This window comes from Gossypium arboreum, chromosome 9 (genome assembly GCF_025698485.1).
Source record: "Gossypium arboreum isolate Shixiya-1 chromosome 9, ASM2569848v2, whole genome shotgun sequence".
NCBI lineage: Eukaryota > Viridiplantae > Streptophyta > Magnoliopsida > Malvales > Malvaceae > Gossypium > Gossypium arboreum.
In genome coordinates, this window is record NC_069078.1 from 83701065 (window position 1) to 83714848 (window position 13784).

The following is a 13784-nucleotide window of genomic DNA, read 5'->3' on the forward strand; positions in this document are numbered from 1 at the left end:
TTAAATGTAACTCAACCATCACGAGAGTGGAGGTTTAAAGTCAAATTTGGCAGTCGAAACTTTTTTACTTGTCATGTCTTAAGATTTGATGGTTAAAATTTTATTTTAAAAATTGACATTTATGGGTGTTTAAAGATTTCTGCACTAAGAACACGTATTTTGGGAAATAATATTTTATACCTATTTTGAGAGTAACTAATTTTTATATAATTTTAAGTACAAAAATTTTATATTTTAAAAGATATAATGATAAATTTAATTATTAATAATTATATTTTTGTCAATTTAATTTTTTAGTAAATTTAATCTTTAACATTTAAAAAAAGTTGAATTGTAATTTTTAATTAAAATACAAATTAAAATGTTAAATTGTTTTCAATTAAAAATTTTACATCAAATTAAATTGATCAAAAGCACCTCTAACTTTATTTTAATTTAAAACTTTTAATGCATCATAAGAAATTTTATCGTAAACTTATAAACATGTCTCCCATTTTAATATTTTAAATATGGTAACTCTCGTAATAATATTCACGTATATTTTATGATAATTTTGTAATATTGAACTTTTTATTTTTTTAGTATCTCATAATCTATTTTAAAATACATGTCATCAAAACTTGTGCAATACTTTTAGAGAGCAATCCCTAAGAAAGAAGCAGAAGTGGAACTGAACCACTGCACTGCGGAGATATATTTCCGCTTACGTTTCTAGTCACGAAACTTCCCGCTTTTTCACTTTTTAGCAACGTAAGCTCTTGTCCGAATCACAATTCCGTAACTCCCTTACCGTGAGCCAAAATAAAAATTTCTGTCACATCAAATTACTCATATAAAACATAAGATTAACAGATCAAGGTAAATCAATGAATAGAATTTTGTCGCTTTTATTAAGTTTCTGAAATAAGAATACATTTGTTAATGAATAAATGAGATATGTTACACCTTCATATAAAATGACTATTTTTCTTTTAATTCCTATTTTTGAAATACATGCAAAAAGGAATCATGTTTTTTTCTTGGTTCTACCAGAGACCATTTCCTTGAGATGGTCATAGCAGCTGCGGTGATAGTCAATCAACAGGCACAGCCCTCTAATGGCTTTCCTCTTTTCTTCTTCCCTACCCAACAACGCTTCATCTTTTTCTTTTGTAATCTTCTCCATTTCTCCAATTCGACTCAAAAGGTCGGCTATGGCTTTCAACAGCTTCACCTTTTCTTCTTCTTCTTCACTCAACTTACCTTCACATGAAAGCTTTTCTCCAAGTTCTCTATTTTCTTGCATTAGCTTTGAGTTTGATTCATTCATTGCATTTTTGCTTGCGTTCATTGAATCCCTCAACTCCCTCAGCTCAGCTTCACAACTGGCAAGCTTCTCTTTAAGCTCACCATTTTCGTGTTCTAGCCTTGAAATGGATTCAGTCCATGAATTCTTGCCTGCCTCCATTGAATCCCTAGATTTCCTCAGCTCAACTTCACAGGTAGCAAGCTTCTCTTTAAGGTGTCCATTTTCATGCTCTAGCCTTGAAATGGATTCAGTCCATGCATTTTTGCATGCCTAGTATCCCTAGAGTTCCTCACCTCAGCTTCACAAGTAGCAAGCTTCTCTCCGAACTTTCTATTATCTTGCTCTAACCTTGAATTCGATTCAGACAATGAATTTCTGGCCGTCTTTATTCAATTCCTTAACTTCCTCATCTCAACTTCACCGGTACTTCCTTATCTCAGCTTCACCGGTGGCAACCTTCTCTCTAAGAGCTCCATTTTCTTGCTCCAGCATCTTTGCCTGCCTCCATTGAATTCCTCAGCTTCTTAAGCTCACCTTCACAGTTAGTGAGCTATATTCTAAGTACTACATTTTCTTGCTCCAGCCTTTAATCGCATTTTTCACTGCCTCCTTTGGATCCTTTAACTTCTTGAACTCGGCTTCATAACTGGCAAACTTCTTCCCAAGTTTTTCATTTTCTTTCTTTAACCTTAAATTTGATTCAGTGAATGCCTTTTTGTTTGCCTCCATTGAATCCCTTGACTTCCTCATCTCAACTTCACAAGTTGCAGGCTTCTCTTCAAGTGCTGCATTATCTTGCTCTAGCTTTTCTTTTATAGTCTTGTAAATATCTTTGTTCTCATAATGTACCTTTTTCAGCAACCATGATCCTCTGGTACAAAATCTGGAACTCTTGTGCTAAATCCTCCATCTTTCTTTCCAACACATTGATATTAAAAGTGGTTCCTGTCGATAATCGTCTGGCAAGCTTCGAGTTCGACTCCATGGAATTGTTAGTGTTTTCCTGTCTTTCTTTCATGATTCTCTTCTGATCAGCAGTCCGCAACTCCAACTCGCTTTTCTCCATCATCATGAACTCCACCTTCTGTTGCATAAGTTCAACCTCCGCAGTCAAGGTCATAGTCTGCGCGGTTTTGTTAATCCGTTTACTTTTGTACTCCTCCTGAATAGCAGAAATCTCGAGGTCTCTTCGCCGAAATAGTCCTTCCAATTCTAGAATTCTACCATTTAGATGACTCGTTTCCTCTCTCAGTTGATTGATTTTGCAAATATTACTCCGCTCGTCATCTTCTAATTTATGTTTCTGCTTGCGAAGAACGTCCACCTCGGATTCCAACTCCATCACCTGCATCTGTAACCCTTCTTTTTCTTCTGCCATTACCTGCTCAATACCACTCTTTCTAGCTAATTCTTCTTTCAGGGTTTTCACTTGAATCAAATGCTGGGAAGTTTCTTTAGATTTATTCTCAATCAAAAGTTCCAACTCGGTTTTCTGGCTGTGTAGGGAATCCAATTCCTGCTTCATTACATCTATCTCGGAACTTTGGGGACGTAAATAGTCCATCTCTGCCTTCAGACCAATGATCTGTACCATTGACTCCTAAATTTTAGATGTTAAGTTGTTGTCATTGTCCTCGACTTGCTTCATGAATTTAGTTGCTTCATCTCGGACCTCCGAAACCTGCCCATACAATGCCTTAATTGTCTCTCCTTGCAGTTTAGTTTCAGCTGTCTTAGCATCAAGCTGAGCTTCCAAATCTCTTTTCTTGAACTGCAGAGACTCCACCTCATTTTTCAAGCCAATTAGCTGCTCCTCTAGCTCGGTTATCCGTCCCTCATGCACCGTTTCGGAATCACAAAGTCTCTTTTCTTTCTCATCCGCTTCTTTTCTCAAATCTTTGTTGATGATTTCGATTTCTTGTATTTTACTCAAAGCAGCCAAATGGTCCAAAGCTAAAAGTTCTTCTCTTCAGTCTTGGCCAATTCATGGTTCAGGTCACCAATTTTTTTTAATATCCTTTCAAGTACTTCCTGATGGTTTCGGTCATTGTTAAACGCTACGCTGGGGTTAGTTTCGACATCCATCGACAAGTGATACTCCGAGTCCGAGCCAGAGGCATAATAAGAATGATTTTCGGCTCTTTCCAATCGGAAACCTTCTTATCAGACTGTCGTTTAAGATTTTCATACTGAGAAAAGAGAAACTGGTACTGCTTGTGAAAATACTCGACGAGTCCAACAAGTACGGGCTCCTTTTTCCCTCTGTTTCTCCTCTTGGCCAGCTTCAACATTCTTTCAAACATCTGCTAGAAAAAAAGACATCAAAATTCAGGGAAACTGATAAAACTGACTAAGATCAAACATTAAAAGTGGCCATCAAATCAAATATAAGAAACTTTAGATATACTTGGTAAATTGGGGAGAAAAAGTTTTTGTAATGATAGTCATGCTATCTTTGATTCTTCATTAATGTAAGAAGATCTATGTTTTCTAGATTCCGGATAATATACATATATGTATTTGATATGGGTGCGTCCAATTTTTAAAATTTTAACATATATTTAAAGGGTCTTTTGAAGATCCACATTCCTATACTTATGATCAAATATGCATTGAATTAGTGCACATAAAAAAAAAATTGAAGTGTCAAAGCAACATAGATAAAAGTATATCAGCAACATTTTACAAACCTGTTTTAGTTACTTCTTGCTCCATCTTTTTTAACTTTTGAACATCACGGTAACCCTCCGAGGTCATTGTCAGGCTTTATTGCTTCTCCACTATGAAATTTGCAGCAAATTTGATGAATGAGTCCCCCCCAAAAATGCATTCTCCATCTCAAACAAATCAAATAAATCCCTAAAATAAAGTGACATCACATTAATAAATTACTTGACAATGCCACATTCAAACACTGTAAAATCCTTAACTTATGCATATCCTTGAAAATAGTTTAGGGGGCCATTTTAGATAATTTACCTTTTATTTGGCCTTCTTCACTAAACAAAAAAATGCTTACATCAAAATCAAAGTAGAATAGTCATTTATCCAAATTGCTCAAAATTCAAAGTGCTAAAAAAATGGTTTTGAAAAGCATGCAATGAGGAATTAGCAGTTGTACACTCTTAACCTACCTGCATTAAAAATTCATTAGTGATAGTTACTACCTAGTCAAAATGTTAATAGGAGATGCAAATTAGCCCCTTATTTTGGAACTCTATTATGAGTTAAAGTTTATCCACTTTTAGCATCCAACTTTTACTTACACTTGAACCGGATCCGAATCCAGTTTATGTTGTTCCAACTCTCCATTTTTTTTTGTTCTAAAAATTCATATATCGAACATTCTTATGTCGAATGGATATCCATATCTGGCTCACTAAGAGAACAATTAACATAGGTTTAAATTAATAGGTTTTTTAATGAAACCCAGCTAAAATAAATATTACCTTGGTTGCACTAAAGTAATGAACAGATTCATCCATGATCCATCTAGGAATCTTCCTAGAACTAAGGGATCTAATCTAGCATGTATTATAGCAACTATTCTACTATCCTCACACAAAGGCCTAGCAACAAAAAAGGAGAGGACCATTTTTATTCATAGATTGGGTGATGACCAGTGGTGCATAAGTTCTAAGATGTCACCTTCAAAGCCGAAAACAGCCTGCCCCCACTCATTTCATGCCACTTTTGAATCTCAAAATAAATAAAAGTAACAGTCAACATTTTTTTTTTAATTTGATGATTAAATGTTTATTTAATCACAAATTTTAACTTAAATTATGAGATTACTGCTTCGATTCTTTTACACATCGATTATGTTATATAAGGCATGACATTCGCTGAAATCGACGTTAAATTTGGTAGATTCTAATTTAATAATTAAACCTAATCAAGAAATTAATAGAATAATAGGAACGAAATTTAACAGAATAAAAATTTGATTAAAAAACAAAACTTACCTGGAAACTGAAGGCGAATATTCTTTTTGCGGATCAAAATGCAATGGAAAGTGATAAAATAATCGCAGGAAAAATAGAAAGAAAAGGGGGTGAATTGATAATAATTTTTAGTAATTTTCTTTTGAATTTGGGGAGAGAATTTGTCTTGGCCTGGCTGGTCCACGAGAATGAATTTTTGGCGCCTCTTTTCATACGATTGCCCTCTGATTTCGAGTTTTATTACACTCAAAAATTTTAGCCGAGAAAAACGCGATAATTTCATTCTACTCAAATATGATTGGCTGATATTCCAACATGAGGCCACGTGGGTGATGTCCCGCGCCTCTTTTGTCTTTTGCGTTTTACGATTTAAACATGAACCATCCCATTACATGCATAATAATGTATTTAAAGTTAAAAAATCGTTATTATAAGTAACAAACAGTTATTGCTTTGTTCCTTAATTATTAAGCTATTTTTGCAATTCTAGAAGAAAATTAGATCCCTGAACAATTTAATTATTTTATATTTAATTCCGAATAAAATAAAATAAAATTTTAAACAACATGAAAGTTTTTTAAAAAATAATGTGTTATAATTTTTAAAAAATCAACCGTTTAATTTTTTTATATTTAATACAGAAGTAAATAAGTAAAATTATAAATGAAAGTCATTGATTCATGATATAGTACGAGAGGAAAATAAGAAAGAGATGAAGGTGATATAGTGGAGATCAATTCTCCTAAAGAGGTCAAGAGCCGAAACAATGACAACATAATAAGTTGACCAAGATACTTGTGCTAAACAATAATATAGTAAAAGTTGAGGTATTAATTTTTTTTAAAAATTAAATCTTAAATTTAAGTGTAGTATAGAAACCAAAATTAAAATTTTACCATTTTCTTTTACAATGCATAAAGAAAAAAGAGAAATGTGACCCCATGTTTTATATATTTAGGTACAAGAAACGAAAATTGAAAATTTACCAATTTATATAGTTTTATAGACATACTCAATCCATACAATTTTCTTCCAACTGTATGTATATATTATATTTTTATGTTATTTTATAATTCATGTTCGGGATTTATGGTTATCCCTTTCAATAATGCTGTATTCAAAATTTAAACTTGCGTTCACTCTTTAAGCGTGAAATGTACTTCACCACTATACCTAACACTTTATTGCTAATTTTCTCTTGAATATATTGAAAAGAAAATGGATGACTTTTTAAGTTGTATCAATTTGTTGTTTGTTTTCACAATTATGAAACAATAACTTTTTAAGCATGTGACATTTCTGGCAGGTTGGATTAAGGAGTGAATACAAAAAAAATCAAGCTATATTTTTTTAATTTAGAATTATATTTCATATTCATGCTTAAAAATAAGTATATATCAAATAAAAGACATTAAAAGAAATTAAGAGTCGCAATTCAATAGCAAAAGCATCTCAAATGGTTATTATCACCATCACCAATCATCTTTACCACTCTTGAGTCCTTTTATAAACTTTCACCAATAATAATCATATGCATTAGAAGATAAATAATGAAGGGAGGTTTTCAAATAAGTTTTTAATGTGTTATTTGTTTGTATCAACAAACCTCTCAATGGGTTGGTATTATCTCTTGGTTTATCCTCTTACTCTGTCGAGAGCCTCAACTAGAGATGGGGTTCACAAAGCGGAAGTGCCTCATTGAGTTAGACCATGCTTGATAGACGGCCATCTACAAAAGAAATAATGATCATTTGCGAATGATAAGGTTTGAACCCAAACCCTAAATGGCATCAATGGGCATATGAGTTATTACTTGATGTAGTTCTGTTTATCAAGATGCAAATCGCTCATCGTGATACTTATGATTTGCTTATTACCATGAAGAAGTGTAAAATATGTTAGACCTCGCGAGCTACTCAATACGTTCTCATGCAAATCGCAAGCTTGTAAGTGTTGCAAAGGGCACTAAGCATTGGAGGCTCGCCTTCTCGTAGTAGTTGACAAAGAAACAAACTAGGATCCACTAGAAAAAGCCCGTCAACCGTCTAGGGGCTATCCTATATTGCTACAAGGCCTCAAAAAATTCAATGGAAAGGCAGATGAAACTCAACCTCAATGGCAAACAATGACAACAAAAATCCTCTCGTTACATCACATATACGGCTTTCTCCATCAAGAATAGAATAGTTTGGCATGTTCATTCCCCTAATCTCCAACGTTTTTACCATCTCCCTGTGCTTTCTTTTATATGTCCACTAGTTTCCTAACCTATGAATACCATTTTTTTTAACTTGAAGAGGGATCTCTCTCCTTCTACCTCTCTATTCTACTTAGATTTTTCTTTACGTTCTCCCCTCCCCACCGTGTGAACCGTCCCCAAAACTTCTTACCTATTTTTCTCATCAACAATCTTATAACTGTTGTTTCTTCTTATATTTGGAGTATAGAACTAAGGTTTCCAATACTCTAAAATGAGGAGCAAGGAAGACAAATATAATTCAGAAATTAAAAAGGTTAAAAAGGATGACAAACTTTTATAGAGAAGGAATAGAGTGGGATAATGATGAAATATTACAGCTATGAAAAGGTGAAAACCTTACATCCAAAAGGCTATACAAAGAAGCAGAAATGTGCAGCAAAAGATTTATATGGTACACACTCTTCTTCCAATTTGTATCAAAATATCAAGAATTATGATGAAAACCCAACGACATCTAAATATGCATCATGCAAATACAAGGCCAACCCCTCTTACTTATGGTGATTAATTAGTGCTAATCTGAGGTTTGACCTGTTGTTGTCACTGCACCTCATTGTCGCCCTCTGCTGAAAACAACTTGTAACGAATGGTCATCATTTCTCTCATTATCCTTGTACTATGAAGACATTTCAAGGTTGTTGGTCGTTGTAGATTGTCCTTTTGGTCTCTAAATGTTTCGTTTACATTCATTATGGCGATTAATTTGTGCTAATCAGAGGTATGACCTGATGTTTGTTGTCGACCTCTGTTGAAGGAACCTGTACTGAATGATGATCGATTTTCTTTGATTACCCCTGTACTGTGAACACGGTTCAAGGTTGATGATCGAGTAGATTGTCCATTTGTTGCCCCTGCAGTCATTGGATATATGGTTCAATATCCTTCACACCTTAAATATAACCTTAAGCTATATATACATATTGGAAATGAAAGTGGAAACTATCAATATAACCTGAACTTTTCTTGGCCTTCACGTTAATGTTTTTCTTTGTCATTACAACTCTCTTTTCTAGAGTCTTTGTGGAAACCAATCTCTTTGGGGGCGAGCGAAACCGTATTGATCTCCTTTCCGGAACCTCACTGTAAAATGATCTTACATCCGAATAAACTGACTTGGTATCCGAACCACGAGATTTCACATCAGAACCAACAGACTTTGTGTCACTTGTTGCTGTCAATGGATCCTCTATTATAGAAACAATATCATCTCTGCAAGTTGAGGTCCCTTCGATGGTTAACTCGCCATTCTTATCCTTGGTGTTCATAATAGTTCGATCTTTCTCGACAAGCCGATAAGCAAACATTTGAAAAGGGATTTGTGCAACTGAAAGTGGATTGAAAGTCTCATTTGCAGTGAACTTTCTTGCAAACCATGTCTCTATCTCACAATAATCTGCAATAGGACATTGCACTTCAGGCTGATCATAGTCATGGTCAGGGTTCATCACGAGGAACTTCTTGATGTAGCGCAAAATTCGACAAATTGATGAGAAACTCGGGCGTTGATTCGGATCGGTATGCCAACACTTTTTCGCTAAGTTGACAAGATATTTTGGGACTGTGTATGGAAAAAGAGGCCTCTCCCCTGCCAAGATATTTCTACTCATCTTTTCTACATGTCCTTCAAACGGTTGTTTCCCAGCCAATAACTCAAAGCAAAGCATCCCAAAGCTGTACACATCTGCCTTCTCTGAGTACTTCAAAATGGAAGATCCATTGGATGACTGCTCTTGCTCTATCATAACTTCTGGAGCATACCAAATGAAAGGTTTTGGCTCGCACATCCTCGGTGACGAATTCGGGGAGGAACGAGGCTTTACATCAGATAAACCGTAACCTGAGATCTTTAAATGGAAACAACCTTCAACACTGTTCCTAGCTTTTAGAAAGATGTTACTAGCGTTCAACTCTCCATGATAAATCTTCTTTGAATGCAGATATTCCATTCCTCTTGCAATTTGAAGCATAAGATCAACCACAACATGAAGAGGGAACAAGATCCGCCTTCTCGAACCGTAATTCTCCTTCATGTAACTACCGAGATCCTTGTTCATTAACTCGAGAACAAGCAACACTTCTTTTTTTTCTTCATCGTAAAACCCACAAAGGTATTGCAGTATGTTTGGATGAGTGAGTGAAAGTAATTTAGAGATTTCAGAATATAATGGTTCAACATCCCCAAAGAAGTTTCTTAACACAAAGTTATCTCCCAACCATTGTATTTCCTTATATTGTCCCCATAATCGTCGCCTTACTTGGTAATCCCCGCAATACAAGATTGAACTAGGGTAAAGTTCCCCGTTAGAAGCCTCTGACCCAATAATTTTACGAATCAACAAGCTAGCTAGCCGTTGTTGGTTCTTCGTTACTGATTCCGAAGACTTCTTCTCCCTCAGAGCTTCAACAAGGTTCCATCGATCTTCCCTCCACGCACTTTCGAACCGGCTACAAATCTCTCGAGGGATCAAGTACTGATTTCCGAATCGAAATTGGAAAAGCTTCGGATCGTTCCACTCGGCGTCGTACTTTCTTGTGAGTGTGACTCTCCTCCTTTGAATCTCATACTGGTCAAGCCCTGCGATCTCTCCGGCCATCTCAATGGCCTCAATGAAGGCCGGAAAGTGGCAAAGCAAATTGTGAATGTGAAGCTCAACGGAGTCCTTGTTTTGATGGAGGTTTATTGCCTTAACCCACCAGTCCTCCTTGTCCATACATTGTTTTACATATAATTCACCTTCTTTAAAGATCTTTTGAAGCTCTCGCAAAGGGTTATCAATGGGACTCCATTTTGTGTTCTTTTCTTCGATTTTCAGGTTCAACCTTATTTCTTCGGCTATTATATTGAAAGCCAAACAAAATATATCAAACAGCAAGCAACATTGTCGTCGATTGACTTGAAACTCGCCTTGTAAAACCATAAGAGTTCTTAGACTTCCCAAAACCTCACCAATTTGTCTGAATTCCTCCATTGTTATAAAAAAAAAGTTTAAAACACACAAATGAAGACAACCCTAAGAAATGTCAGAAATGGTGCCAACTTTTGGAGATTAAATACCAGAATCAAACAACCCCAAATCTCTTCTTATCTACAAACATCATTTTATAAAACAAAATGGTTAGATTCTTGTAATTAAGAAACATTAATCAAACACATAATTGGTTTGAAAATGAGAAGAGAAGAATAAATGTTATAACTTAATAAAAAAATACAAACTTGTAATTGGCAATTTTCTATTTCCAACACCAATCCAATTCAAACAATGGATCCTCTGGGATCCTTACAACTTGGATTTTATCTATGAAAAAACTTCATCTTTATCCCCTAGAAAAGAATGCAAACAAAACAATTAACAATGAAAACCAAAACTGACCAAAAGAAAATAGAAAACGAAAATGATAAGAGAGTTGACCGTTTCAACCATCCATCTGTTAAACAGCACCTAACTGAAATGAAGAACCTTGAATCCAGATTTTTTTGTTTTCGTAAGCTTAATTTCATTTCTTTGGAACTTTAGGAAAATAAAATCTTCAGGTAAAAACTAAAAACAGAAACCATCAAAGCAAAACGAACCAAAAAAAAAAACAATAACTGAAGATCAAAAGAGAACACAACAAAAAAAACTTATTAACTTTGAAGTTATTCAGGATCAACTAAGCAGGTTCAAGGTTTGGTTTTCTTTTTCTTTTTCTCAAAAAACTTTAAACGAGTCCCCGATTTCTTTGTGGTCTTTGTATAAATGTGTTCCCGCGATTTTCGTCCTTTTTTTTTAATATATAAAATTGCTATTGTCTCAACGCTCTGACCGCTGCATTGTCGCAGAAATATCTTTGAAATGGCGTCGTTTAGTTCATATTCAGATTAACACCATCTGGTTGTTGCTTCTTAAATTTAGCAACGCATTATTAGTGTATTTTTTTTCTTATATTAGTATATTTAAACTATTATATATCTGTATATTTATGTAACAAAAAAATTAGGTCGGAAAATATAATTCGAGTTAGAGGTACTCATTGGTCGGGCTAAGTCTAAACATAATATTAATATATTTTATATCTACCCAAGCCTAGCCCGATTTAAAATCTGGGTCTAAAATTTTGTCCAAACTTGCCTATATTTGTAAAAGATTAACTTAAATTCATTTTAAGTCCGCTCATATTATTTTTTATTTCATTTTAATATTTAATAATTTTATACATTTTTTATTTATTAAATTTTTTTATAGTTATCTTAACATTATTTTAATATTTACATTAGAGTAGTATTATATAATTGGTATAGATTTATTTTTTATATGTTTTCTAAATTACATAATATATAAAAATAACATAATATTAAGTATTATAAATTTAAAAGCAGGCCAGGGCAGTGCAGGCTTAAGCCTTGAGTGTTCAAGCCTAAGCTCAAGTCATATTTTAAAATGGGCCTAATTTTTTTGCCCAAACCCTCTCAAATTTTATGTTTATAACCCGGCTCATAAACAAGTCTAATCCGAGCTTAAGTTTCAATAATGTAATTTATACTATAATATAAATATTAATAAAAATATTAAATTTTAAGATTCCAAATACTAGTTTATTTAAAATAAAAGTATGTGTTCTTCTCAAAATTTATTTTATTAATTTGAATAGAGTTATTTATGAAATTAATTATTCAATTCATTTTGATTTAATTGAAAATGTTATAACATTTAAAATGAAAAGTTATAATCACAGTAAACAAATAATAATTGAATCATGTCATAGATATATCAATCACAATAAAGGAATTATATAATTTAACATTTTTTAGATATAATAAATATTTATTCATATCTATTTAACGATTCTTTTAAAATTCGTCACTGTATTTATTAATTTTAGGGTCCAACATTAGCTGGTGATTATATTTATAATGATAACATAAAAAACAACACGGTTGGATAATCGCAAATGAAAATGCTTGCCCTCCCAAACATGCCGTAACTTGGGTTCTACCACACAAATTGTCGCCTATTTTTTCCTTTACGAAGTTATCATTTCCATCGGTTTTGTCTCCCTACCTCTACTGCTCCACATAAAACAATGTCCGATAACTTCTCGCCCTTTCGTCGTCCACATCATTAGCTCTCTCGCTTCGTGGTTTCAAGCAAATTTTGCTTCTTTCTCCCCTGCAACAGTTTTTTTGTTCATTTTCTTTCTCTCTCTGCGACTGAGAGATTATATTAAGCCATCGTGGGAGTGCCTTTGAGGAAAAGCTAAAATGGCAGCGTCCGAGGGTTCTTTCGCAACTATTTTCTTAGCTCTTGCTTTCACTATGATTGCGTTACCGGCTGCTGTTGAGGCCCAGCCCTTCCCCGCTGCTACCCTCACAAGTGACGGCTTGCTCTTTCTCGCACTCTCTCTCACTATTAGTCTCTCTTTCTTTCTACATGTTTGAGATGAAAACGCCATTTGATTTCATTTGTAAATATTAGAGCTTTTGATGAGGGTGGCAAAAGCCGAACATGAGAGTCGGTTGACCAATGGTTTGCATACGCATATATGCCGCCGGGGCCGATGTTGACCTACATTATTCACCATCTGCTGATTTCTGCTTCAGCTTTCGCCATTTTTTTTTCTCTTTTTCGTTAAAAGGTTTGTAAAAGTTAGACGAATTATTGTTCAACCATGGCTCGTTTCATTGAGCTTTGAATGGATGTAGTTAGAGTTAGACGAATTAATGTGAGTTTTGCTCTTTTTGTAGATTTTGATCATGTATGTTTCATGGTCTCTTTGTTTCTTTCTTTTTGTCTATAAAGTATAAAGCTTCCATTTCTGCCTCAGTTTCCATCATTCTTTGGTGGGGGTTTTCTCGTTTGTCTCACCGAACTTGAGTGATGGTTAACGCGGTGAGTATGCGGAGAGTCGTAGAAGAGAATTTATATATGTGTTTGGTTAGGGTAGAAATGTATAAGGAGAAGAATCCCTTCTCTTCAAGCTTAGAGACTTATATTTATGGATTGGGGTCACCATCAGATTTTGGTATGTATATGGCGCAGGTCTCATCATGGTAGCCAATCGAGAGGCATAATAGTAGTCTAGGTAGGATATGATGGGACAGAAGCAGATTAGATAAGGGAGAACTGAATACCTACTCTTGACGAAGTCAATTGAAAGAGCTCTATGTGTCGTGCATACGTATTTTAATCTGAAGCCAAGTTCTGGTGAGGTGCTGTTCTGGAGGAGATCACTACAGGTGAGGTTACGATATAATAAAGTAATGGTAGTAAAACTAGACAAGCGAGGTACCTAAAACAAATTATAAATAATATGA

The 13784-nt window shown here is 34.4% G+C and overlaps 2 protein-coding genes across 3 annotated transcripts; both read right to left on the reverse strand.

Annotated features, from left to right (window-relative positions):
• Window positions 1-1585: 1585 nt before the first annotated feature.
• LOC108455440 (uncharacterized) lies at window positions 1586-5613 on the reverse strand. Its single transcript, XM_053019475.1, has 3 exons — window positions 5254-5613; window positions 3979-4147; window positions 1586-3591 (listed from the first exon to the last, which is right to left on the reverse strand). Exon 3 carries the CDS (start codon window positions 2880-2882, stop codon window positions 2127-2129), a length of 756 nt encoding a protein of 251 aa, XP_052875435.1. The 5' UTR covers window positions 2883-3591; window positions 3979-4147; window positions 5254-5613; the 3' UTR covers window positions 1586-2126.
• A 2148-nt stretch (window positions 5614-7761) lies between these two features.
• On the reverse strand, window positions 7762-11235 carry LOC108455441 (uncharacterized). Of its 2 annotated transcripts, XM_053019491.1 has the most exons (4): window positions 10903-11235; window positions 10707-10814; window positions 8445-10578; window positions 7762-8343 (listed from the first exon to the last, which is right to left on the reverse strand). In XM_053019491.1, exons 3-4 carry the CDS (start codon window positions 10459-10461, stop codon window positions 8201-8203), a joined length of 2160 nt encoding a protein of 719 aa, XP_052875451.1. In that variant the 5' UTR covers window positions 10462-10578; window positions 10707-10814; window positions 10903-11235; the 3' UTR covers window positions 7762-8200. The 2 variants fall into 2 exon arrangements, with proteins under 2 accessions (XP_052875451.1, XP_017609488.1); XM_017753999.2 differs by having other exon boundaries at window positions 8445-10814.
• Between the last annotated feature and the right edge of the window lie 2549 nt (window positions 11236-13784).

Excerpts from the sequence above, each read along its gene's own strand:
- LOC108455441 (XM_053019491.1), bottom strand. The coding sequence starts at position 10,461 with ATGGAGGAATTCAGACAAATTGGTGAGGTTTTGGGAAGTCTAAGAACT. Across the intron at positions 8,344-8,444 it reads GAAGGCCAAGAAAAGTTCAG|GGGCAACAAATGGACAATCT; the intron begins GTTATATTGATA and ends CAATGACTGCAG.
- LOC108455440 (XM_053019475.1), bottom strand. The coding sequence starts at position 2,882 with ATGGTACAGATCATTGGTCTGAAGGCAGAGATGGACTATTTACGTCCC.